The 27316-nt window shown below is 53.4% G+C and overlaps 1 protein-coding gene across 1 annotated transcript; it reads left to right on the top strand.

Moving 5' to 3' along the window:
* The first annotated feature begins 254 nt into the window (after nucleotides 1–254).
* Nucleotides 255–27100, top strand: LOC135889306 (arachidonate 12-lipoxygenase, 12R-type-like). The gene is made up of 10 exons (XM_065417163.1): nucleotides 255–401; nucleotides 7481–7685; nucleotides 8447–8531; nucleotides 22339–22461; nucleotides 22752–22855; nucleotides 23278–23450; nucleotides 23964–24107; nucleotides 24627–24830; nucleotides 25175–25261; nucleotides 26927–27100. The coding sequence occupies exons 1-10, from the start codon at nucleotides 255–257 to the stop codon at nucleotides 27098–27100; spliced, it is 1446 nt and encodes a 481-aa protein (XP_065273235.1).
* Nucleotides 27101–27316: the final 216 nt, after the last annotated feature.

Consider the following 27316-nt stretch of genomic DNA (forward strand, 5'->3'; position numbering starts at 1 on the left):
AACTCAGCAGGCAGGTTGCTGGAGGTGCAAATTAGCTGAGCCAGCCTCCATTTGCCTTGCCCTTGTCCTCCCCTAGGGCTGGGGAGTGACTGAGCCATCAAAGAACCCACAGCTGCGTCACCGACGGTGAGCAGCGAATATAAAAACTATAGCCTGTCCAGGAGCAGGAGACAACAACGCCGGATCTCCAGGACAGACAGACAGCAGGACAAGGAATCCCACCAGATACGCTCCTCCGTGCCTCCCCAACTAAGATGGGCATCTATAAAGTCCGCATCGCCACTGGGAACTTCCTGCTAGCTGGGACATTCAGCTCCATCTCCATCACCCTGGTGGGGACCCATGAGGAGAGCGACAAGAAGCCCCTCGACAACTGCGGGAAGGACTTCAACCCCGGGGCGGTGAGTACTAGTAGAACGGGGCCATGCTCTGTGGACAGATCCACCCCGTCGATATGGCAGGGTGTTTGATCATCAATCCCCAGCTTCTGGAGTCATGGGATCATGACGGGAGACACTCCCTTTTTTGTTTAAAAAAAACCATTCAGTCTCTAGCCCTCATGGGTGCATAGAAAAGCCTAAAACCATGAACGTGGAGCAGGTGAAAGTGTCTGGAGATACTTTATGTTTTTCTTAAAGCTCCAGCTCCTAGAATTGAAGGATCATGCTAGGAAGAATCACAGCTTTAGTTTTACAATATAAACTTTTAGCCCTCAGTAGTGTGGAGAAAAGCTTCCAAACTGCTTTTGGTATGTGAAATTTTTTGATGGAAACTTTTGTTGTTGTTTTTTTTTTAATGAAAAATGAAGATTCCATGTCCCTGAAACCTTTTTTTTTTTTTTTTTTGCAAATTTGTGTCAGTTTTACTAAATTGTTTTGGTTAGGAGGGGGACCCTAAAAAAATCCTCCCCCCGCAGGTCTTTTCTTTTGTTTTTATTTCAAAATGATTTTTCCTTGAATTTTATTTTTAAGAAAGTTGGGGAAAAAAAACTTCTTTCAAATGCCCCAAATCAAAACAACACTTTTCGCTTCAGGCCCTTCGTCCCGCCATTATTTTTCCCCTGCCTGTTTGATTCCCTGAAGATTTCATTTTTTGCTTTCACTCAAAAATGGCATTGTTTTATTTTTGTTAGTCAGAATTCCCCAAATGGAGAAATCCAGTATTTACACAGTTGTACTAGGCAGAATGGTCCAGGCGAGAGGTAGTCAATTTTTTGTCATGGTCCAAATTTCTTGGCCAAGGTCTAGTTAAGGTCCAGCCTCCAGAGAAATTAATAAGAAAAACCCCAATAATGATAAGAAGTAAATAAAAAGATTTTGAGGTCTGTTCAAAAGCATCTGGTGGTCCAGATTTGGCCTGTGATTGGCTTATTGACTACCCCTGGTCCAGCGGTTATAGCAATCAGCTGGACTGTGGTTGATGAGGGTTCAGTGCCCTGTCCTGCCACAGCCTTCCTGCGTGACCCTGAACAAGTTACTTAGACCATCTCTGCCTCAGTTTCCCCATCTGTACAATGGAGATAATAGCATAGCCCTGCCTTAGAAGGTGTGGTTAGGCTAAATAAATTACAGAGTGTGAGGTGGTGATGGGTGGCAGATAAATATTACAGATGGCTCAAAAAGAAAAAAACAACAACACACGGAAAATATAAAGCGCCTGGAGTCATGTGAGAATCTCAGCTTTGGGGGGGATTTGGCCCTGGGGAGGCCGCTGCTGGGGTCCTGAGTCCAGTTCTGGGGTCTCCCCCCAGTTCAAGAGGGATGTGGATAAATTGGAGAGAAGTCAGAGAAGAGCTACAAGAATGATCAAGGGCCTGGAAAACCTGCCTTAGAGGGACAGAAGCCAAGAGCTTGACCTGTGTAGCTTCACAAAGAAAAGGACGAGGGGTGACTTGGTCCCACGCCTTAAGTAGCAGAAATGTGACCACAAAGGGTCCTTTCCTCTATCAGAGACAGGTCTAAGAAAAGCCAGTATCGGGATGCTGAAACTGGGCAAATAAGACACAGTTTGTTAACAGGGAGTGTAATTAACTAGTGGAACTTACAGCGAACCAGGTGATTGCAAATTTATCAGTGACAGAGAATCCCCCACTGCCCTCGACCGGGCTACAGTCCCTCAAGAGGTACAGCCCCTAGCGTAACGGGCTGCCGGTCCATAACCGGAACCGCTACTGCCCCAATGTAACAACCATAATAATGGCCAAAAAAAAAACCAGGACAGTCAACAAAAGGGGCAAAACTTGATCGGATGAAAGGACTTTACGTTCCCCCACCCCTGTCCAGGATACAGGAGGTGGCTTTGCAAGAGGATTAAATACTTCTATGAACAACCGTAAGAGCATCAGGCGTTCCACCTGCTGCAATAAACATGGGCCGGGGTTGTTCACCCTCAGATCCCTGCTCTCTCTCCACTCCCTAAGCTCCCGGGGATGAGGGACAAACGGCATTTACGGGCAGGTTATTGCAACTTGCTCCTTGATGGGGTTTCTTGTTTTCAAGCAGCTGGGACTGGACATTGTGGGAGACGGGACACTGGGTTAGATAGGCCCGTGGGGCTGATCGAGGGCAGTAAGGAGCAGGCAGGATGCCAGGGTAGATGGGCCCATGGTATGATCCAGAGCAGCAAGGAGCAGGCAGGATGCCAAGGTAGATGGACGCATGGTATGATCTGGGAGTTCAAGGAGGAGGCAGGATGCCAGGGTAGATGGGCCCATGGTCTCATCCGGGAAGCAAGGAGCAGGCAGGATGCCAGGGTAAATGGTCTCATCCGGGAAGCAAGGAGCAAGCAGGATGCCAAGGTAGATGGATGCATGGTATGATCCGGGAATTCAAGGAGAAGGCAGGAGGCCAGGGTAGATGGGCCCATGGTCTCATCTGGATCAGGAAGGAGCAGGCAGGAGGCCAGGGTAGATGGGCCTATAGGTCTGATCTACTGAAGCAGTTCCAATATTTCTTTGTGGATTCATAGGCTGACTTCTAAAAACCAACCCATCTCCAGCAGGATAAGAGAGACGGGCCACCTGGTCTTTATATTTATTACAACAGGACCACAGTGTGCCAAGCGCTGCCCAGACCCCCTGACCAAGATCGGGGCCCTGTTGTACCAGGCGCTGCCCAGACCCCTCTGACCAAGATTGGTGCCCCGCCATGCCCAGCGCTGCCCAGACCCCCCCCTGCACCAACACAGAGTGTGAGTCGCTCCCTGAACTGACAAACCCACAAAGCAAATAAACAAGAAAAATAAGGTGGGGAGAAAAATGGAATATTAATTGCAGGTCACATGCCTGGCCTGGTGCAGGTACAAATTACAGAACCTGCTTCAAAGACAGGGAACCTGAGTCACTGTAAGAGGCAGGAAATTTGCCTACTGTGACACAGTGAGTTTGTTGGACAGAACCCAGGAGTCCTGGCTCCAGCTCTCTCTCTTGGTCCCTTTGGACTCCACTCCCCTCCCAGAGCTGGGGCTAGAACCCAGGAGTCCTGGTTCCCAGCCACCTGTAGTTTCCCTCAGCTCAGCCTTGTTCTCCTGAAGACAGACCCAAAGTTGCCGATTTCCCACGGAGGTGTCTCGTGCATCGATCACGTCCCGCGATTGCTCCCGGAGGGAGATTCTCTCCGCAGCTGGAGGCTGGAATGGGCAGCTCAGCACTATAGTGGGCCTGGATGGGATGATCCACCCACATGAAGGGGGGGACAGGTTCCTGCATGGTAAACCCTAGTACTGTCCCAGAGATCATTAATTCCCCCACAGCGAAGGGCAGTGGGAACAGCTCCCCCTAGTGGGGACCATTGGAAAAGCAGCCTGTTTAAAAACGGGCATGGGAGTCAACTGAGCTATGCTGATTTACACCAGCTGAGGATCTGGCCCCACTGAGTCTAATAGAGAGACGCCCATTGATACCAGCTAGGATCTGGGCCCATTGACTCCAACGGAGAGAAACCCATTGACACCAGTAGGGGTCTGGCCCCATTGACTCCAATGGAGAAACGCCCATTGACACCGGCTGGGGCATGGAGGCTGAAGAACAAGTTCGGCTGCCTGCCTCTCCCCGGGGGAACCGTGTCAGGAGACTTCCTGTTCCCGGCCTGCCCATGATGGAGCACGGCTGTGAAGTGCCCGCAGCACTGCTGCTCCACTGCTTCCCTCCCTACCACGGTACCCATCACACAGGACGAGACCCACGTCTTCCAGCCCCCAGGATGGACGCTGACACCAGTCAGTTCTGTGTTCTTGGGGAACCAGGGTGCAGTATCCAGCCTGTCTGACTCATGAAGGACACCCCCCCGCCTCTGCTTGCACCAAAACCGATCAGAGGAAAAACTTGCATAGAGCAGTGAAGAGTGGATGGGAGACACACCTAGACCCCTCCTAACAAGGGTGATAGGATTAAGGCAACTCCCCATTGCCTCATCTGCATCAAAGATGGGACAGGGAGGCATCTCTATTAGCATACAGAATGGAGAACAGAGATTCCAAGGCAAGAACCGCACTGAACTCTAGGACCAGAAAGGCAGGGAAGCACTGCATCCTGGGGGATGTCTGCTCCAGATGCTAATGACCCCACGCCTGCCCACACCCAGCTCAGCAGTGATCAGACCAATTCTAGTAATGAATCCTTGATTGGTATCCAAAATACTGAAGCTGCCTAATTGCATTGTGAGCTCCCTGGAAGGAACACCGCCCATAGTCAAGAGTGATCAGCTCCTATTGTCTAGTCTAAAGAAAACCCTTGAGTCATCAGCTTACCTATAAACAAATCTAGTGTTCTCCCTTGAACCATTGTTGTTTCCCTACAAAAAAAACCCGTACCCACACTCCAGTAAGTGTTCTGATGCCTGGATCCAAACTCTGCATCAGTTCCACCGGGATTTCATCTTCTCCTGACTGTTCGTGCTGGGGGCTCTGCCTGTCTCTTGCCCTCAGGACCCTGAGCTATCACCATCACCTGGAATCTCGACCAGTCCAAGCTTCATGGAGCGGTGAGATCCCAACTCTCTCTCTCTCTCTGTTTTCTTTTCTACCTCAGGTATAACTTTCTAACCCTGACTTGTTTGATCAGGTATAGTTTTACTTTTGCAATCTTTAATAATGTAACTGTTACATTGGTTTAGGCTCTCCTTGTGTGGTTATCACTATTATTCAATAAATAACTTTTATGGTTAAGCTGGCTGCTTCCCTCCTTCTCTCTCTGAACTTTACTCTTTTGTGGTTTTGGCTTCCCCCATTGACGCTCCTCTTACCTAAGCTAAAGATCCCTGTAGTGCCAAAAATACTCCAGGGTTTGCTCATCGGGTGGGTTACTACCAGTACAATTGTGATGTGAGAGTGAGGATAGGGACGTGCTGAACCTGGGACACACGAGGGTGGCAGCTTGGAAGTGCTGCTTCATCCAGCCCAGTGAGTCCAGAGACATATAAGGGGTCATCTTGACAGTGCTGATTGACCCAATCCGCTCAGACTTGCTGTGTGTGTGTGTGTGTGTGTGTGTGTGTGCGCGCACATCCGGTTCTGGGGCTGGAGAAACCCAGCCCTAGGGATAGGTCCTGCAGGATAGCTCCATTGGGAGGGGACTTGCAGAAGGGAGAAGTAGAGCTCCTTACGAAAACACAAGTGACACAAGCAGTACATTGATAGAATTACAGACACACACACACACACCCCCCCCACACTCAGAAGAGTAACCCTAATCAATGAGCGTACCCCAAAGTGACGGGCGAATCTGGTAACAACGCCGGCCGGTCTCAAACCCAGGACCTCCAGCGCTAAAACCACCAGCTTCCCCTCTGGGAGGAAACGCCCACCCTTCCCCAGTCTGATTCGGAACAATGAGGCCAAGCCATTCCAATCCAGGACGGGGGCACCGCTTCGGCGCGCCGATCTCGAACTGCCGCCTTTCCACACCGCGCCGATCTGCCCCTGCACTAGGACCGAAACCTTTCGACCCTCGCGTGTTGACGCCTCTAGTTTCCCCTTCTTCAGCCTGGCCGAAGGTTAACAAGAAGTTGCCTGTTGTGTCCGAGAGTCCGGAAAATCGTTTGAATACCGAATGCAAGTCCGAGCAAAATCAATCCAGAGGATCCTGTTGTCTTTTTACCTTCTAGACACGGGTATCCACCTTGTCGGTCCCACGTACAAGGCCGGCCTGTGTGGTTTGCCAAGCTGGGGTAGCCGTGTCCGGCCCACAGTAGGAGGGCAGGTCATATCTTTTATCGGCCCAACTTTAGCTGGCGACAGAGAGGCACTTTCAAGCTGACACAAAGCTCTGCTTCGGGTCTGTCTCACCAACGTCTGCCCCAGGGCTGGATTAACCGTTCAGGGGCCCTGGCGCCCAGACTGTGGCCCTGTCCCCATTGTGCCCCGAGGCCCCACCCCCCGCCCTGCCCCCCACTCCTGGGGGGAGGGACAGAGAGCAGTCAGTGAGGTGTGGAGGGGTGGAGAGGAGTGAGCAGTGGGTGGTGGGGGAGGTGCAGAAAGGAGCGGGTGTGGGGGAGGGGTGGAGAGGAGTGGGTGTGGGGGAGGGGCAGAGAGAAGTGATTGGTGGGGAGGGGGCAGAGAGGTGCGGGCAGCAGATGGTGGGGGACGGTTGGAGAGGAGAGAGTGGGGGGATGGGTGGAGAGGAGCGAGTGGGGGGTGGGGCCTCACGGGGGAGAGGTCAAGCAGGGGGTGGGGCCACAGTCCAGTGGCCAGGACCCCTTCTGAGTTCGGGTTGTGACAGAGAAGGCTCGCTTGGGGTAGAAACAGGAGGGGTCTCCTCCCTGGGCCATTGGACTCCTCCCAAGCTATGCCTGAATAGGCCAGGAGCAAGGGCTGTCTCTGTGTGTCCCATACCCTAATCCTAACCCTAACCCTGGCCGGCCAGGACCCTGAGATCCATCGGCGTCTGTGCAACGCCCGATCGAATGGGGGGCCGTAATCTCCGTTGGTGTCCGTGGATCTGCCGGCACAATGAAGCAACCCGGATTTGTTTATCCCCAGCAGAGGATCTCCTCCCCTAGGCGTCAGTGCCAAATGGCAGCAGCTGGGGACGTGGCTGCAAAAATTAGCTGACAGCAGGACATCGGCCTCTACTTTAACTGAGGCCAAGCTTAGATGCACACGGCTGCTCTCACCCATTTGTGTCAGCTTCTAAAACATGGTGGGCACCACTAGAGGGCTCACAAAGGCTTTAAAGGGATTGTGCCCTTCTCCTATACACTGCTCGGCTATGCTGAGGTACCTCAAGCTGTAGCCAAACCGGTAAACCTTGGCCTCTACCTCCAGGCTAATGAAAGATAGGTGCTGAGTAGAACAGTAGTTGCAACAGTGACCTGACAGATCTGTGTTTCCTTGGAGACTTCCACACAATGGGGGCACAGGAGGCCAACATGTGTTTTATTTTGAGGGGGGGAGGAAACAGATGCTGATGGTTCACCCCTGAGTTGCTGGATTAATCCCTGAGTCACACCCTCACACTCCGGTCCCCCCCCCCCCCCCATTGCAGGTGGAGGAGTTCAAGCTGTGCAGCCGGCGCTGGCTGGGGGACATCGTCCTGGTGCGGCTCCACAAGGAGCCCTACTCCTTCTACCCCACCGACAACTGGTACTGCAGCTTCGTGGAGGTCGTCTCCCCCCACGGCCAGCGCTACCGCTTCCCCTGCTACCAGTGGATTGAGGGCTACCGCACCCTGGAGCTGCGGGAGGGGAAAGGCTGCGGGCTGGGGGAAGGCACATGGGGGATGACCTGGTGTCACTTGGGGTCATAGATAGCTATCCCCGTACACACACCTCTATCTGTCCATCCCCATCCACCCCTTCTATCCATCCATCCGCACACACACCCTCTATCCATCCATCCCCGTACACACCTCTCTGTCTATCCATCCCCATCCACCCCTCTATCTATCCATCCCCGTACACACCCTTCTTTCTATCCATCCCCATATACACCCCTCTATCATTCCATCCCCTTGCACCCCTCTGTCTATCCATCCCCATCTATCTATCTATCCCCATCCACACCCCTCTGTCTATCCATCCCCATCCACCCCTCTATCTATCCATCCCCGTACACACCCTTCTTTCTATCCATCCCCATATACACCCCTCTATCATTCCATCCCCTTGCACCCCTCTGTCTATCCATCCCCATCCCCATCTATCTATCTATCCCCATCCACACCCCTCTGTCTATCCATCCCCATCCACCCCTCTTTCTATCCATACCCATACACAACCCTCTATCATTCCATCCCCTTGCACCCCTCTGTCTATCCATTCCCATCCCCATCTATCTATCTATCTATCCCCATCCACACCCCTCTGTCTATCCATCCCCATCCTCATCTATCTATCCCCATCCACACCCCTCTGTCTATCCATCCCCATCCCCATCTATCTATCTATGCATCTATCTATCTATCCCCATGTACACCCCCCTCTCTCTCTCTCACGTTCTCTCTCTCCCCCAGGCCAGATAGTTTGTGACGATGCCGATTCCCCGTTGCTGCTGGAGCAGCGGCAGGCTGAGCTGAAGCACCGACGCGAGTGCTATGGGTGAGTGAGATGCCGGAGGGGGTTGGGGGAAGCTCCCCGGGGCTCATGCCTGTGTGGGGTTCTGACGATGCTGCCCGTGGGAGCCGGCTGAGGTCACTCAATTAGGGTGAACTGCAAACAGAACGGGGCAGACAAACCCCAAAAGCTGGTGGATATTCCAATACTTAGAAAAAGAACAGGAGTACTTGTGGCACCTTAGAGACTAACAAATTTATTAGAACATAAGCTTTCGTGGGCTACAGCCCACTTCTTCGGATGCATCCGAAGAAGTGGGCTGTAGCCCACGAAAGCTTATGTTCTAATAAATTTGTTAGTCTCTAAGGTGCCACAAGTACTCCTGTTTTTTTGCGGATACAGACAAACACGGCTGCTACTCTGAAACCATCCAATACTTAGATTTACCAAGCCAGCCCAAAACAGCCTCTGTATTACCTCACTGGTTACTCAGAAGTCCAAACAATGCAGTTCCCTTAAAGTACCCAGCCTCAGGCCTCCATCCAGACACACATGTCAGATATGGTGATGATTACTGAAAATCTTATTTCATCATATAAAGAAAAGGTTCTTCCAATCCCAAAGGATCAGCCACACACCCAGGTCCAATTATAACTTAGAGCTTACCCAAAATACATGCTATAGTCAATTCTTGTTAACTAAACTAAAATTTATTTAAAAAGAAAAGCGAGAGAGTATTGGTTAAAAGATCAACATACATACAGACTTGAATTCAATTCTTGAGGTTCAGGTACATAGCAGAGATGAGTTTATAGTTGCCAAGAGTCCTTTTAGAAATAGAAGATAAGGGTTGGAAGGGACCTGAGGAGGTATCTAGTGCAACCCGCTGCTCAGAGCAGGACCAATCCCCAAACAGATTTTTGCCCCAGAGCCCTAAATGGCCCTCTCAAGAATTGAACTCCTAACCCTGGATTTAAACAAGCCAATGCTCAAACCACTGAGCTATCCCTCCCCACATAGCTTATAGTCCAATGTCCATATTCAGGGTGACTCCAGTCAGTGACTAGGGCTCTCAATCCTTCTGGCTTAAGGTTTCCCCCTCTTGAACCCCAAATCAGATCTGAGATGAAGCAGGATCATGTCCCAGGGTTTGTATACATTTCCAGCAGCCTTTTGGCCTGAGAAAACAATAGGCTTAACTTCCCTTCTCCCAAACATCATGGCAATTAGCACAGGATAACACTGGTCTACAATTTTTGAGAAGTCGTCTGCTTCAGAGATAAAATGTGCTATTTAGTATGTATTTTGATGTGCTGAATTCAAATATGACAATTAAAACAACTGATTGGCTACTGTTTCTAAGATATTTAAGTTTTTACATTTTATGTCTATGTATATTGTGTAGATAGTAGAGTTTCAATCATAAATTGTAAACCTAGGTCTTTTCATGTGTTTATGGTTGCTTTACATGATAATATTTCACCTGTCCTGTTTATGTAACACTTTAAAAATCAGCAAAAGGGTTATAGAAATAAAATTTATTATGAAACAAAAGGCAAAAAACTATTATGTACATAGTTCAATCCTATTCAGTGTCTACTCGGCGCTTCTTGGCTTGTCTCTTGTATTCATTAAATGGAGCATCTCTTGTCCAGCAATAGTCTGCAAGCATTGATGGGCTCCATTTGCCCTGATAGCATTTCTCCATTGTTGCAATGTCCTGGTGAAATCGCTCGCCATGCTCGTCGCTCACTGCTCCGCAGTTTGGTGGAAAAAAATCTAGATGAGAGTGCAAAAAATGTATCTTTAGTGACATGTTGCAACCAAGGCTTTTGTATGCCTTGAGGAGGTTTTCCACCAACAACCTGTAGTTGTCTGCCTTGTTGTTTCCGAGAAAATTTATTGCCACTAACTGGACGGCTTTCCATGCCGTCTTTTCCTTGCCACGCAGTGCATGGTCAAATGCATCATCTCGATAGAATATAAGGGATAGAAGTTCACGAATCTGAGGACCAACAAAGACACCTTCCTTTATCTTAGCTTCACTTAACCTTGGAAATTTTCCACGGAGGTACTTGAAAGCTGCTTGTGTTTTGTCAATGGCCTTGACAAAGTTCTTCATCAGACCCAGCTTGATGTGTAACGGTGGTAACAAAATCTTCCTTGATTCAACAAGTGGTGGATGCTGAACACTTTTCCTCCCAGGCTCCAATGACTGTCGGAGTGGCCAATCTTTCTTGATGTAGTGGGAATCTCTTGCACGACTATCCCATTCGCAGAGAAAACAGCAGTACTTTGTGTATCCAGTCTGCAGACCAAGCAAGAGAGCAACATCCTTCAAATCGCCACAAAGCTGCCACTGATGTTGGTCATAGTTTATGCACCTCAAAAGTTGTTTCATGTTGTCATAGGTTTCCTTTGTATGGACTGCATGACCAACTGGAATTGATGGCAAAACATTACCATTATGCAGTAAAACAGCTTTAAGACTCGTCTTTGATGAATCAATGAACAGTCTCCACTCATCTGGATCGTGAACGATGTTGAGGGCTGCCATCACACCATCGATGTTGTTGCAGGCTACAAGATCACCTTCCATGAAGAAGAATGGGACAAGATCCTTCTGACGGTCATGGAACATGGAAACCCAAACATCACCTGCCAGGAGATTCCACTGCTGTAGTCTGGAGCCCAACAGCTCTGCCTTACTCTTGGGTAGTTCCAAATCCCTGACAAGGTCATTCAGTTCACCTTGTGTTATGAGGTGTGGTTCAGAGGAGGAGGATGGGAGAAAATGTGGGTCCTGTGACATTGATGGTTCAGGACCAGAAGTTTCATCCTCTTCCTCTTCCTCGTCTGACTGAAGTGAGAATGATTCTGGTGCATCAGGAACCAGCAGTCCTTCTCCGTGGGGTACTGGGCGTATAGCTGATGGAATGTTTGGATAATGCACAGTCCACTTTTTCTTCTTTGACACACCTTTCCTAACTGGAGGCACCATGCCTGCACCATGCAGAAGTAACAATTGCTGGTATGATCTGTTGGCTCTCTCCAAATCATTGGCACTGCAAAAGGCATAGATTTCCTTTTCCTGTTCAACCACTGGCGAAGATTTGTTGCACAAGTGTTGCAGCATATGCGTGGGGCCCAACTCTTGTCCTGATCTCCAATTTTGCAGCCAAAATAAAGGTGATAGGCTTTCTTAACCATAGTGGTTATACCGCGCTTTTGTGATGCAAAAGTCACTTCACCACAAACATAGCAGAAGTTATCTGCACTGTTCACACAAGTACGAGGCATCTCTGCTCACTTTGGCTAAACAGAAATGTGTCCCTTTGCAAAATCAAACACTGACAAATAAGAGAGCACGACACTGTATGATTTCTAGAGCTGATATAGGGCAATTTGTTCAGTGATGTAAGCTTCGTTATGATTGCATCATGGAATAACATGATGCAATTCATATCATGTATGACGCAATACCAGCTTCAGATTGCATCATTCATTGTTTTGCCTAAAAAGCAAGTACTGTCCAAACCCAGTCATAGATTTATTCATAGATCCAGTCAAAGATGTATTTTAGTCATTTCTGGTTTAAATTGAGATCCCTTCCCTTTATAACTCACTTATCCTCCGTCATTCATAGAATATCAGGGTTGGAAGGGACCTCAGGAGGTCATCTAGTCCAACCCCCTGCTCAAAGCAGGACCAATTCCCAACTAAATCATCCCAGCCAGGGCTTTGTCAAGCCGGGCCTTAAAAACCTCCAAGGAAGGAGATTCCACCACCTCCCTAGGTAAAGCATTCCAGTGCTTCACCACGCTCCTAGTGAAATAGTGTTTCCTAATATCCAACCTAGACCTCCCCCACTGCAACTTGAGACCATTGCTCCTTGTTCTGTCATCTGCCACCACTGAGAACAGCCGAGCTCCATCCTCTTTGGAACCCCGCCTCAGGTAGTTGAAAGCAGCTATCAAATCCCCCCTTATTCTTCTCTAAACAATCCCAGTTCCCTCAGCCTCTCCTCATAAATCATGTGCTCCAGACCCCTAATCATTTTTGTTGCCCTCCGCTGGACTCTTTCCAATATTTCCACATCCTTCTTGTAGTGTGGGGCCCAAAACTGGACACAGTACTCCAGATGAGGCCTTACCAATGTCGCATAAAGGGGAACGATCACGTCCCTCGATCTGCTGGCAATGCCCCTACTTATACAGCCCAAAATGCCATTAGCCTTCTTGGCAACAAGAGCACACTGTTGACTCATATCCAGCTTCTCGTCCACTGTGACCCCTAGGTCCTTTTCTGCAGAACTGCTACCTAGCCATTTGGTCCCTAGTCTGTAGCAGTGCATAGGATTCTTCCATCCTAAGTGCAGGACTCTGCACTTGTCCTTGTTGAACCTCATCAGGTTTCTTTTGGCCCAATCCTCCAATTTGTCTAGGTCCCTCTGTATCTGATCCCTACCCTCCAGCGTATCTACCACGCCTCCCAGTTTAGTGTCATCTGCAAACTTGCTGAGAGTGCAGTCCACACCATCCTCCAGATCATTAATAAAGATATTAAACAAAACCATCCCCAGGACTGGGCTTGGGGCACTCCGCTTGAAACCGGCTGCCAACTAGACATGGAGCCATTGATCACTACCTGTTGAGCCCGACGATCTAGCCAGCTTTCTATCCACCTTACAGTCCATTCATCCAGCCCATACTTCTTTAACTTGGCGGCAAGAATACTGTGGGAGACCGTATCAAAAGCTTTGCTAAAGTCAAGGAATAACACATCCACTGCTTTCCCCTCATCCACAGAGCCAGTTATATCCTCATAGAAGGCAATTAGGTTAGTCAGGCACGACTTCCCCTTGGTGAATCCATGCTGACTGTTCCTGATCACTTTCCTCTCCTCTAAGTGTTTCATAATTGATTCCTTGAGAACCTGCTCCATGATTTTTCCAGGGACTGAGGTGAGGCTGACTGGCCTGTAGTTCCCCGGATCCTCCTTCTTCCCTTTTTTAAAGATGGGCACTACATTAGCCTTTTTCCAGTCATCCGGGACCTCCCCCGATCGCCATGAGTTTTCAAAGACGATGGCCAATGGCTCCGCAATCAGATCCGCCAACTCCTTTAGCACCCTCGGATGCAGCACATCCAGCCCCATGGATTTGTGCTCATCCAGTTTTTCTAAATAGTCCCGAACCACTTCTTTCTCCACAGAGGGCTGGTCACCTCCTCCCCATACTGTGCTGCCCAGTCCAGCAGTCTGGGAGCTGACCTTGTTTGTGAAGACAGAGACAAAAAAAGCATTGAGTACCTTAGCTTTTTCCACATCCTCGGTCACTAGGTTGCCTCCCTCATTCAGTAAGGGGCCCACACTTTCCTTGACTTTCTTCTTGTTGCTAACATACCTGAAGAAACCCTTCTTGTTACTCTTAACATCTCTTGCTAGCTGCAACTCCAAGTGCGATTTGGCCTTCCTGATTTCACTCTTGCATGCCTGAGGGATATTTTTATACTCCTTCCTTTTCATTTGTCCAATCTTCCGTTTCTTGTAAAAGACGGTTACTTACCTTCTGTAACTGTTGTTCTTCGAGATGTGTTGTTCACGTCCATTCCACATTAGGTGTACGCGCGCCGCGTGCACGAACGTCGGAAACTTTCCCCCTCAGCGGCTCCCGTCGGGCCCGCAGGGTCTCCCTTCCCGCCAGAGCGGCGCCCCGCCCTAGCGTATATATATCCCTGCCGGCCCGACCCTCCCTCAGTTCCTTCTTGCCGGTGACTCCGACAGAGGGGAAGGAGGGTGGGAAGTGTAATGGACGTGAACAACACATCTCGAAGAACAACAGTTACAGAAGGTAAGTAACCGTCTTTTCTTCTTCGAGTGCTTGTTCACGTCCATTCCACATTAGGTGACTCACAAGCTTACCATTGGAGGAGGGTAGGAGTCAAGGAATAACTGATTGAAGCACCGCCCTGCCGACCATCGCGTCATCTCTGGTCTGATGGTGGATCGCGTAGTGGGCTGTGAAGGTATGCACCGACGACCAGGTGGCTGCCTTGCAGATCTCCTGGAGCGGGACCTGCACCAAGAAGGCCGTCGAGGACGCTTGGGCCCTAGTAGAGTGAGCCCGGATCGGAGGTGCAGGCACGTTGGCGAGCTCGTAGCACGTGCGTATGCAAAGCACGATCCACGCCGAGAGGCGTTGCGTCGAAATAGGCTGGCCCGTCATCCGTTCCGCAATGGCCACAAACAGTTGAGTCGACTTGCGGAAAGGCCTGGTATGGTCCAGATAGAACGCCAACGGCCGCCGAACATCGAGGGTATGCAGGCTACGATGGCGTGGGTCCGTATGGGGCTTGGGGAAGAACACCGGCAAACAGATGTCCTGCCCCATGTGAAAACTCGTGACCACTTTAGGGAGGAATTTAGGGTGAGGTCTAAGCTGCACCTTATCCTTATGAAAGACAGTATAAGGAGGCTCCGAGGTGAGGGCCCTCAGCTCCGACACCCTCCTAGCCGAGGTGACGGCCACGAGAAACTCGACCTTCCATGAAAGGTGCGTGAGAGAGCAAGAGGCCAGGGGTTCAAAGGGGGGCCCCATGAGCTTAGTGAGGACCAGATTGAGGTCCCACGGGGGTATAGGTGGGCGAGAGTAGGGGAACATCCTGTCCAGCCCCTTGAGGAATCGGACTACAGTGGGGTTGGAGAATACGGACATCCCCGATTCCCCCGGGTGGAACGCCGATATGGCGGCTAGATGCACCTTAATAGAAGCGGGGGCGAGGCCTTGACGCTTGAGGTGCAGCAAGTAGTCCAGAATCAGTGGTATCGAGGCCTGCAAGGGCTGGACGTGCTGAGGCTCACACCATAGGGAGAAGCGTTTCCACTTGGCAAGGTAGGTCGCCCTTGTGGAGGGCTTCCTACTACCAAGGAGGATTTGCTGGACCTCCTGAGAGCACCTGTGCTCCACCTCACTTAGCCAGAGAGAAGCCACGCCGTGAGATGCAGCGATGGCAGGTTCGGGTGGAGTAGGCGACCTCGGTCTTGTGTGATGAGGTCGTGATGGAGGGGGAGGGCTATCGGAGAGGTCACTGACAGTTCTAAGAGAGTTGTAAACCAGTGTTGACGTGGCCACGCCGGGGCGATGAGAATGACCGTCGCCCTGTCCCTGCGGGTCTTTAGGAGGACCCTGTGGATGAGTGGGAACGGGGGGAAGGCATACCGCAGGTTCCCGCCCCACGGGATTGCAAAGGCGTCCGCCAGAGAGCCCGGACTGCGGTTCTGGAAGGAGCAAAACTGCGGGCACTGGCTGTTGTCCATGGTGGCAAACAGATCCACCTGGGGAAACCCCCACCTCAGGAAGATTGAACGGAGGATGTCCCGTCTCAGCCTCCATTCGTGCATGAGATAGGACCGGCTGAGACGGTCCGCCAAACCGTTCTGGACCCCGGGGAGATATGCAGCCTGGAGGTGTACTGAATGGGCTATGCAGAAGTCCCAGAGGAGGAGCGCCTCGCGACAGAGAGGAGAGGACCGGGACCCGCCCTGCTTGTTTATGTAAAACATAGCGGTAGTGTTGTCCGTCAGAACTGACACGCCGTGCCCTCTTATGGTGGCGTGAAAGGTCTGGCAGGCAAGGCGAACCGCCCTCAGCTCCTTCAGGTTGATGTGAAGCAACTGTTCCTCCCTGGACCACAAGCCCTGAGTGCGCAGGTCCCCCAGGTGCGCCCCCCAACCCAGGTCTGACGCGTCTGTCACTAACGTCAGAACTGGTTGTGGGGCGGCGAACGGGACACCCGCACAGACCTGCTGCTGGTCGAGCCACCAACCGAGGGCGCTCGATACCCGAGCCGGGATCGTGACGACCATGTCCAATCGCTGTTGGGGCGATATACTTGGGCCAACCACAGCTGCAGAGGCCGGAGCCTGAGGCGGGCGTGTCCAACTACGTGGGTGCATGCCGCCATGTGCCCCAAGAGTTGTAAGCAACGTCTGGCCGTGGTTGTGGGGAATCTCTGAATGGAGGTCACGGCCTCCTGGATCGCCAGGAATCGCGATACGGGAAGACTCGCCCGTGCCGCCACCGAGTCCAGGACTGCCCCTATGAACTCCAGTCTCTGTGTGGGGACTAGTGAGGACTTGGGCACATTGACTAACAGGCCGAGTTCACGGAATACTTGTAGCGCCAATGTCACGTGAGCGCGAACCTCTGCCTCTGACTGGCCCGCCAGGAGCCAATCGTCTAGGTACGGGTAGACGCGCATCCGTCTTTTTCGAAGGAAGGCCGCCACCACGGACATGCATTTCGTGAAGACACGTGGGGCCGTTGCCAGGCTGAAGGGCAAGACCGTAAACTGAAAATGACGCTGCTGGATGGTGAAGCGCAGGAACCGCCGGTGGGCCGGGCGGATAGCGATGTGAAAGTAAGCGTCTTTCATATCGAGGGCAGCGTACCAATCCCCCGGATCCAGGGAAGGAATGATGGTACCAAGGGAGACCATACGGAAACGTGGTTTTCGCAAGTACTTGTTCAGCTTGCGAAGGTCCAGGATAGGACGGAGGCCCCCTTTCGCTTTGGGAATGAGGAAGTATCTGGAATAGAACCCTTTTCCTCTGAGGTCTGGAGGAACCTCTTCCACCGCCCCTACAGCGAGGAGGGTCTGTACCTCCTGCATGAGAAGTTGCTCGTGAGAGGGGTCCCTGAAGAGGGACGGGGGTGGTGGGTGGGAGGGAGGGGGCGAGGAGAACTGGAGGGTATAGCCTGACTCTACCGTGCGCAGGACCCAATGGTCTGATGTTATAAGGGACCAGGCACGGAAAAAACGGGACAGGCGGTCCCTGAAACACAGGGGAGGATCCGGAGAAGAGATAGGTACGCTGTCCTTGATCGCATCTTCAAAATCCCTGCTTATTTCCCGGCTGCGGCTTATTGTTGCCCTGGTTTTGGCCTTGGTTAGGCGTATTGTTGCGCCTACGCCTATTGTCTCTGCCCCGCCTACGGTAAGGTTCGTGTCGAGGGCGAGGCTGGTACTGCCTCTGTGGAGGCTGCGGTTTGAAGGGCTTCCTCTGTGTCACAGGGGTATGCATCCCCAAGGACTTGAGGGTAGCCCGCGAGTCCTTGAGGCCATGGAGTCTGGCATCCGTCTGCTCCGAAAACAACCCCATCCCCTCAAACGGAAGGTCTTGGAGGATGTTTTGCACTTCAGGGGGAAGACCAGAAGCCTGCAGCCACGCTGAGCGTCTCATCACCACGCCGGACGCGATAGTCCTAGCGGCCGCATCAGCCGAGTCGAGCGAGGCCTGTAACGAGGTCTTGGCCACCGCCTTTCCCTCGTCCACTATGGCCGCAAACTTGGGTTGCGATCCCTGAGGCAAGGCATCCTTAAATTTAGACACCGATGCCCAGGAGTTAAAATTATGTCTATTGAGGATCGCCTGCTGGTTCGCGATCCGCAACTGGAGGCCTCCCGACGAGTAGACCTTTCTGCCGAACAAGTCCAATCGTTTCGCCTCCTTGGCCTTGGGGGCTGGGGCCTGCTGGCCATGCCGCTCCCTCTCGTTGACCGCCGAAATGACCAGCGAACATGGGGCTGGATGGGAGAAGAGGAAGTCAAACCCCTTGGATGGGGCAAAGTACTTCCTCTCGACGCCCCTTGCCGTCGGCACAGAGGAGGCTGGCGTCTGCCATACAGTCTTATAATTTGACTGTACCGTCTTTATTAGTGGAAGTGCGATCCTGGAGGGACCCTCCGGGCTGAGAATGTCTACCATGGGGTCCTCCTGCTCCACCGTCTCCTCCGCCTGCAACCCCAAATTGAGGGCCACCCGGCGGAGCAAGTCCTGGTGTGCCCGGTGGTCAATCGGGGGAGGGCCGGACACTGTTGTGCCCGCCACGGCTTCATCCGGTGAGGAGGAGGAGGTCATGGCCTTTTAAGCGTCCTCATCCTCCTGTAACTCCTCCTCAGCGGGGTGGCCCTCCGGGGTGCGTCCCCTGCCCTGAGTCAGGGACGGTGCCGGGCTCGGTGCCGAGTCCGCCCTCTCTGTATCAGGTGGTCTGGAGACCGTGGCCTCCGCACGGGAGGCAGGTCGGCACCGTGGGGAGCGGGACCGGTCTCCTGAAGGGCCCGATCTCGAGGTTCTGGACGGAGGGCCTTGATGATGATAGGCCCACGGGGTCCAGAACGGCCACTGTCCCGGATGGCTCCAATGCGGTTGCCAAGAGGCCTCGTGCTCTCTAGCGGCGTGCCCTCTGCGGCCATATCTGGAGAAACCGGAGCCCTCTTCCAACGCTAGCGACGGCGACCTAGAGGGCCACGGCTGTGCCGTGGGGCGGTGCCGGTCCGGTGTCGGGGAGCGGTGCCGTCGGGACCGGGACCGTGAGTAGCGCCATGCCGATCTGGACCTGGAATGGTACTGTTGACCGCGGGACTGGGAACGGCTGCGGGAGGATGGTCTGGGGACCTTCGCCGTCGAAGCGTCCCGGTGCCTGTTCGAGCCGGGCTGCTGGGACGGTGCCTCGCTCGCATCGGGGCCTGTCTGTTTGGTGGCCCGTTGCGTGGCGGGAAGCCGGGAGTCCACCGAGGCGGAGCTCGACCGGGACTGGCGCCGTGAACGGTGCCGAGATGGCGACCGCGATGGGCGCATCATCGCCGGCTTGCCCTTGGAAGGCAGTCGCGGCGGAATGTCTTTAGCGCGGAGTGTGTTGTCGGAGGACAATTCAATGAGGTCCTTTGCCGCCTCAAATGTGTCCGGGGTGGAGGGCTGTTCCAACAGTTCCTCCAGCCCTTCCTCCTCACTCGACGCGCTTGTCCCGGGGCTCGACGGGCCTTTCGGCGCCGGAGCCACTGGTACCGGGACTTGCATCGGGGCCGGCACGGCCTTGGCCGCACTTGCGGTCTTTGCTGGTGCCACCTTTTTGTGCGGGGAGCGACCCCGGGCCTTGGGCTGGCTCTTGGGCTTGGCCGGCGAAGCAGATCGGTGCCGGGCGTGATCTCGCCGTGGCGGCACCGTAAGCTTAGTCTGCACCGCCGGTGTCGGGTCGCGGACCGATGCCGGGGCACTCCGCACCGAAGCCGACGGTACCGTGGAAGCGGAGGGCTGTAACGCCGTCTCCATGAGGAGCTGTTTAAGACGAAAGTCTCTCTCCTTTTTTGTCCTGGGCTTGAAAGCCTTACAAATTTTACAGCGCTCCTTCTGGTGTGCTTCCCCCAGGCAACGGAGACACGACTCGTGCAGGTCGCTCAGAGGCATAGGCCATAGGCCTGCTTCAAGGCACAAGCCTTGAAGCCTTGGGCGTGCGGCATGCCCCACCGCCCAGGGCCGGTGCCGGGGTTGACCAAACCCCTATCACCAAGATCTTTTTGGTCTTTGTGAAGAAGTAAATAACTACTTAACACTAACACTTAACTATACTATGAACTGATAACTATTGCTAATGGCTATGCTAAGGGACACTCTCAAGCGAGAGACAGAGTTGTTCCAACGTCGCCACGGGCGGTAAGAAGGAACTGAGGGAGGGTCGGGCCGGCAGGGATATATATACGCTAGGGCGGGGCGCCGCTCTGGCGGGAAGGGAGACCCTGCGGGCCCGACGGGAGCCGCTGAGGGAAAAAGTTTCCGACGTTCGTGCACGCGGCGCGCGTACACCTAATGTGGAATGGACGTGAACAAGCACTCGAAGAAGAAGCTTCTTTTTTGCGTTTAAGATCAGCAAGGATTTCACTGTTAAGCCAAGCTGGTCGCCTGCCATATTTACTATTCTTTCTACACGTCGGGATGGTTTGTTCCTGCAACCACAATAAGGATTCTTTAAAATACAGCCAGCTCTCCTGGACCCCTTTGCCCTTCATGTTATTCTCCCAGGGGATCCTGCCCATCTGTTCCCTGAGGGAGTCAAAGTCTGCTTTTCTGAAGTCCAGGGTCCGTATTCTGCTGCTCTCCTTTCTTCCTTGTGTCAGGATCCTGAACTCAACCATCTCATGGTCACTGCCTCCCAGGTTCCCATCCACTTTTGCTTCCCCTACTAATTCTTCCCTGTTTGTGAGCAGCAGGTCAAGAAAAGCTCTGCCCCTAGTTGGTTCCTCCAGCACTTGCACCAGGAAATTGTCCCCTACACTTTCCAAAAACTTCCTGGATTTTCTGTACACCGCTGTATTGCTCTCCCAGCAGATATCAGGGTGATTAAAGTCTCCCATGAGAACCAGGGCCTGCAATCTAGCAACTTCTGTTAGTTGCCGGAAGAACGCCTCGTCCACCTCATCCCCCTGGTCTGGTGGTCTATAGCAGACTCCGACCACGACATCACCCTTGTTGCTCACACTTCTCAACTTTATCCAGAGACTCTCAGGTTTTTCTGCAGTTTCATACCGGAGCTCTGAGCAGTCATACTCCTCTCTTACATACAATGCAACTCCCCCACCTTTTCTGCCCTGCCTGTCCTTCCTGAACAGTTTATATCCATCCACGACAGTACTCCAGTCATGTGAGTTATCCCACCAAGTCTCTGTTATTCCAATCGCATCATAGTTCCCTGACTGTGCCAGGACTTCCAGTTCTCCCTGCTTGTTTCCCAGGCTTCTTGCATTTGTGTATAGGCACTTAAGATAACTCATCGATCATCCCTCTTTCTCAGTATGAGACAGGAGTCCTCCCCTCTTGCGCTGTCCTGCTCTTGCTTCCTCCCAGGATCCCATTTCCCCACTTACCTCAGGGCTTTGGTCTCCTTCCCCCGGTGAACCTAGTTTAAAGCCCTCCTCACTAGGTTAGCCAGCCTGCTTGCGAAGATGCTCTTCCCTCTCTTCGTTAGGTGGAGCCCGTCTCTGCCTAGCACTCCTCCTTCTTGGAACACCATCCCATGGTCGAAGAATCCAAAGCCTTCTCTCCGACACCACCTGCGTAGCCATTCGTTGATTTCCACGATTCGACGGTCTCTACCCAGGCCTTTTCCTTGCACAGGGAGGATGGACGAGAACACCACTTGCGCCTCAAACTCCTTTATCCTTGTGGAAGCAGGGAAAGAAAGAGAGGGTTTAAGTGTAGCCATATAAGAGACAGAGCAACTGTTCTGTCAAGTCTTAGCCTAATAGCGCGAGACCTGTAGAAGCAGGGCTCACGTCAGAAGCGAGTGGGAAACAGCAGAATAGTCCGTGTGACCCAGCCTTGAGATAACGATGTTTGAGAAGAGAAAGTGAGAAAATACTGGACTAGATAGCAAATAGCCTCACTAAAATGCAGATGTTTTTAATTAATGCACGTCACAAAGAGGTATAAATGCTTGTGTGATTTTGCTTGTACTTTGGAGAAACTGAGGCAGAGATGCTCTTTGTCAGCTGTATTCTTCCCTTACAATTGCATGTCCTGAATAAAGCTGTCTCTGATTTTGTTGCTTCCAACCTGAGAGTGGAGTTCGTTTCTTCCACAACCACAACTTTCAAAGAGACAATAATACTATTTCATTCAAGTGTCTTCCTAAATGTTAATATTCCTTTTTGATCTTTGAATCAATGCCACAGCAATAGACAAGACTTGTTTGCTTACATCACAAGACCCGAGCAAACACCTACCCTTCTATCTCTAACAATGCCGGCTGCATTTCAAAGCTCTGTTCATTTACATGTCTTCCTAACCAGTCTCTAAAGTTTGGCCATAGGCCAGGTCAGTTTGTGAGTTAATTAACTCTTTCTGGCCCTGTCATCTTTCAATGAGATATTATATTACACTCATAATGTCATAGGGGTCCCGGGGATGGAGGGGGTGATAGGAACTGCAGGACAGGTCAGCCTGGGACTGTGGCTGAGGGATTGGCAGGGCAGCGGCAGGCCAGGGCTAACATCCCTCATGGTCTCTCCCTGCCCAGGTGGAAGGAGTTCGCCCCCGGACTGCCCCGGTGCCTGGCGGTGGAGAACGTCATTGAGCTGGACTGTAACACCATGTACTCCTTCACCAAGAGCACCAACTTCCTGCTGCGTGGGGGGAATGCGTAGGTGCTGCTTCCCCATGGCCAGACCCGTTCCCAGCGCCTGGCCCAGGCCTGTCCTTAGAAACTAACCCCAACCCTGTACAGTAACCGTAACCCTGTACACAACCATGTACAGTAACCGTAACCCTGTACACAACCATGTACAGTAACCGTAACCTTGTACACAACCCTAACGCTGTACACAACCCTGTACACTAACCCTGCCCCGCGCCCCATCCATCTCCGCCCCATTCCCGGGGACAGGCCCGAACCCCCGGCCTGTTCCCACACACTTGCTCTGCCCCCCCCAGGCAGGTGGAGCTGTGGCTGAAGGGTTTCCTGAGCTGCACCAACTCCTGGGCGAAGCTGGACGACATCAACAAGGTTTTCTGCTTCAACAAGACCCCGATCACAGGTGGGTGACCCCCGACCCACCCCCGAATCCCGCTCACCTGGGCCCACGGGAGCCCCCACGCACAGAGCAGGGTGATTGGGACGGGTGTGACACAAGCGGCTAGAGACCCCAGTGCTGCTTGTGCTGGGCACTGCCCAGACCCCCCCCCCCCGACCGCGCTCAGGGACCCCCTTGTGCCGGGGGCTGCCCAGACCCCCCAATCGTGATCAGGGACCCACTTGTGCCAGGTGCTGCCCAGACCCCCACTGAGATTGGGCCCCCCTCATGCTGGACCGTTAGCTCCATTCTCCAGCGGAGGGAGGCCATGGCCCCGAGAGACGCTGAAAGCTGCCCCGGGCACCCAGGGTAGGACTCGAACCCGGCTCCCCTGAGCCCCGACAGGGCACATTAACCCCGTGGCTGCCCTGCCCGTGTCCCCCCAGAGTACGTGCGGGCGCACTGGCGAGAGGACACATTCTTCGGGTCCCAGTTCCTGAACGGGGTCCACCCGGTGGTGATCCGGCGCTGCATGGAGCTTCCCTGCAACTTCCCTGTCACACCGGCCATGGTGGCCTCCTCCCTGGGGGAGAGCACCAGCCTGCACGATGAGCTGGAGGTAAGTGGGGTGCCAGGGACACCCCTGGGGGGACTCCACCATGGTCTGAGCTCTTGGCTCCCTCCCCAGCATCACTCTGGGCACGAGCAGCCACAGGTCAGAGGTGTCCAGCGGGCCCTACTCCAGAGCCAGTGGCTGCACTCACACTGGCCACTCGGCTCCAGGGGCTAGTCCCAGGACACTTCTGTGGGAGGCTCACAGCACTGGGAGAGGCACTGCTGCGGGGAAGCTCACAATGCTAGGAGAGGACACTTCTGTGGGAGGCTCACAGCACTGGGAGAGGCACTGCTGCGGGGAAGCTCACAATGCTAGGAGAGGGCACTGCTGTGGGGAAGCTCACAGCACTGGGAGAGTCACTGCTCTGGGGAAGCTCACAGCACTGGGAGAGGGCACTGCGCTGGGGAAGCTCACAGCACTAGCATCCCAGCTTTCCCCTATGCCCCGGGGTCCCCGCTCTGCACCCCCAGATACGGTGGCCCTCGCACTCTGCTCTCCTCTCCCTGTGCCTTGCAGAAGGGGAACATCTTCCTCGTTGACTATAAAATCCTGGAGGGCGTCCCGGCCAACACGATCAACGGCTACCAGCAGTACATCGCCGCGCCCCTCTGCCTGCTGCACCTGCAGCCCTCCGGGGAGCTCGTCCCCGTGGCCATCCAGGTAACAGCCCCTGGCACCCCCACACGCTGCCCATTGGGACCCCCACGCAGCCCCCACCCCTACACAGTCCCAGGGCTGGGCATTGCCGTCTAAGGGACCGGCCCAGGAGAGAACCCAGGAGTCCTGGTTCCCAGACCCCCTGCTCTAACCCACTATCCCCCACTCCCCTTCCAGATCCAGGGAGAGAACCCAGGAGTCCTGGCTCCCAGCCCTGCCCTGCTATAACCACTAGACTCCACTGCCCTCCCAGAGCTGGGGAGAGAACCCAAGAGTCCTGGCTCCCTAATCCCCCCATACCCTTCTGTGTGTGCCTCTGTGTGTGTACACATACCCCAGCTGTGTGTCTCCTCTTCCTAACACTGGATTTGCTGTACTGTCATGTCCCCTCATCCTGGCAGCTGGTCCCAGCCCCTGGGCTCCCCTGGGGAAGCAGCAGGATTCACACCCCCGGCATGTACCAACCCACCCCCGCAATCCTCCTGTGTCTCTCTCCCGCCCCCCCCCCCACCACCACCACAGCTCAGCCAGTGCCCAGGCCCCGACAGCCCCATCTTCCTGCCCAGTGATTCCGAGTGGGACTGGATCCTAGCCAAGACCTGGGTGCGCTACACCGAGTTCCTGGTGCACGAGGCCGTCAGCCACCTGCTGCTCACCCACCTGATCGACGAGGCCTTCACCCTGGCCACCCTGCGCCAGCTGCCCATGTGCCACCCGCTCTTCAAGGTGAGAGAGGGGCCGGGGGCCAGCTGTGCCCAGATGTGTGGGAGAGAAGAGCCCAGAAGGGGAAGTGTGCCAGAGGGGCCCCACTGCCGGCATCCAGCTGTGCCCAGCTGCACCTGCGTGTGCCCAGCAGGGTGTGTGTGCCCGGCGTGCCAGGCTGGGCTTGCCCCACGCTGGCCGCGTTCTACCCATCACGGTCCAGCACATCCCCCACCTCCTGGATGTCAGGGGAGAAGGGTTCTTGGAGGGGCCGGGTCCTTGCCCCTCCCTGGATACGTGCAGGGGTGGCGGGGGGGGGGGGGGCTGCCTGCTTGTCCTCACCCACTCCTGTGTCTCTTCCCCCCCAGCTGCTGCTGCCCCACACCCGCTACACGCTGCACATCAACATCATGGCCAGGACCCTGCTACTCAGACGCGGAGGGAACATTGAAAGGGTGAGAGGATGCCATAGTCAGGGGCATTGGACCCCGCTCCCCTCCCAGAGCTGGGGAGAGAACCCAGGAGTCCTGGCTCCCAGCCCCCCCAGCTCTAACCCACCAGCCCCCACTCCCCTCCCAGAGCCGGGGAGGGAACCCAGGAGTCCTGGCTCCCAGCTCCTTCTCAAACCACTAGCCCCCACTCCCCTCCCAGAGCCACGTACTTGGCCTGTCACCCGAGGTACTGGCCTCCTCTGGAATGGGCAGAATTAGAACTCAAAGCGACTGTGACAGCTCAGAAAATTGGGCTGAAATCGACAAGCTGCAATTCAATGAAGAGAAGTGCAACGTACACCACTGTGAAAGGAAAACGTCAATGCCCATCTGCACAATGGGACATAACTGGCTGCCGGGGGTGGGGGAGGGGGGGTCGTACTGCTCAAAAGGATCTGGGAGTTATATTGGGGTCCCAAATGGAATATAAGAGAACAATGCGATGCAGTTGGGGAAAAGACTAATATAATTCTAGGCTGAATTAACAGGAGTGTCATGTGTAAAACCTGGGAGGTCATTGTCTGGCCCTGGTGAGACCTCAGCTGGAGAACTGGTGGGGGGGGTCACACTTTAGGAAAGATGTGGCCAAATTGGAGAGAGTCTGGGAAAGAGGAACAAACATGATAAAAGGTTTCGAGACCCTGACCCATGAGGCCAGGTTAAAAAAACACTGGGCACATTTAGTCCTGAGAGAAGACCAAGAGGGGGGACCTGATAGTCTTCAAATATGTTGAGGACTGTTGAGGATGGTGATCAATTGTTCTCTGGTCCTGCTGAAGGCAGGACAAGAAGTAATGGGGTTATTTAGTCTGCAGAAGAGAAGAGTGAGGGGGGATTTGATAGCTGCCTTCAACTACCTGAAGGGGGGTTCCAAAGAGGATGGATCTAGACTGTTCTCAGTGGTGGCAGATGACAGAACAAGGAGCAATGGTCTCAAGTTGCAGTGGGGGAGGTGTAGGGTGGATATTAGGAAACACTATTTCACTAGGAGGGTGGTGAAGCACTGGAATGGGTTCCCTAGGGAGGTGGTGGAATCTCCATCCTTAGAGGTTTTTAAGGCCCAGCTTGACAAAGCCCTGGCTGGGATGATTTAGTTGGGGTTGATCCTGCTTTGAGCAGGGGCTTGCACTAGATGACCTCCTGAGGTCTCTTCCAACCCTAATCTTCTATGATTCTAATGGGCTAAATCAAGTAAAGGGCTTAATCTGCAACAAGAGAGATTTCGGTTAAATATTAGGAAAAGCTTTCTCTCTCTAAAAGGGCAGGCATGCAAGGGAGGGTGTAATATCTCCGTCCTTGGAGGTTTCTAAGAACTGATTGGACAAACACCATTCAGGCGTGGTCTAGGTTGACTTGGTCCTAACTTGGCGTGGTGGGGCTGGACTCGGTGACCTCTCAAGGTCCCTTCCAGCCCCACGATTCTACGTTTCTGTGAAAACATGGGTGTTATGAGTGATCGGTCATTTTGAGGTACAATGCAAAGCGAAACATCGGGGAGGCACATTTGTCATGGGGTGTATTGTCCGTCGCCGTGTTGTGCTGAAATAGATCGTGGCGGTATTTCATTCTAACCCACCTCCTGGTCCAGTGGCTCAGAGGTTGAAGGCTCTGTCTCTGGTCCCTTCCCAGGCCATGGGCTCGGGGCTCGAGGGGACCAAGGTGCTGATGGCCAAGGGCATGTCCTGCCTGACCTACACCTCCCTCTGCTTCCCTGATGACATCCAAGAGCGCGGGGTTGACTGCATCCCCAATTACTACTACAGGGATGATGGGCTGAAGATCTGGTCGGCCATTGAGAGGTAAGGAGCAGGAGCCGGGGCAGAGGGTGGCGATGAAGCAGATGGCATGTGGAAAATTCCCACCAGCTCAGAGTTGCTTAGAAACACGGCTTTCCTGCCACGTAAAGAATTCTGAGTTAAAAAAACTGGAATTCCCCAAAAGGCACTTTTTCAAAGACACCGCCCCCCCACTCACACCCAGCTAGATTGCATGAATGCTCCTTGAGCCACTCATGAATCA

The sequence above is a fragment of the Emys orbicularis genome, chromosome 15, assembly GCF_028017835.1.
Source record: "Emys orbicularis isolate rEmyOrb1 chromosome 15, rEmyOrb1.hap1, whole genome shotgun sequence".
NCBI lineage: Eukaryota > Metazoa > Chordata > Testudines > Emydidae > Emys > Emys orbicularis.

Coding starts and splice junctions, on each gene's coding strand:
- LOC135889306 (XM_065417163.1), top strand. CDS start 255: ATGGGCATCTATAAAGTCCGCATCGCCACTGGGAACTTCCTGCTAGCT. Junction 7,686..8,446: donor GGAGCTGCGGGAGGGGAAAG/GCTGCGGGCTGG, acceptor TCTCTCCCCCAG/GCCAGATAGTTTGTGACGAT. Junction 22,462..22,751: donor CTGCTGCGTGGGGGGAATGC/GTAGGTGCTGCT, acceptor TGCCCCCCCCAG/GCAGGTGGAGCTGTGGCTGA.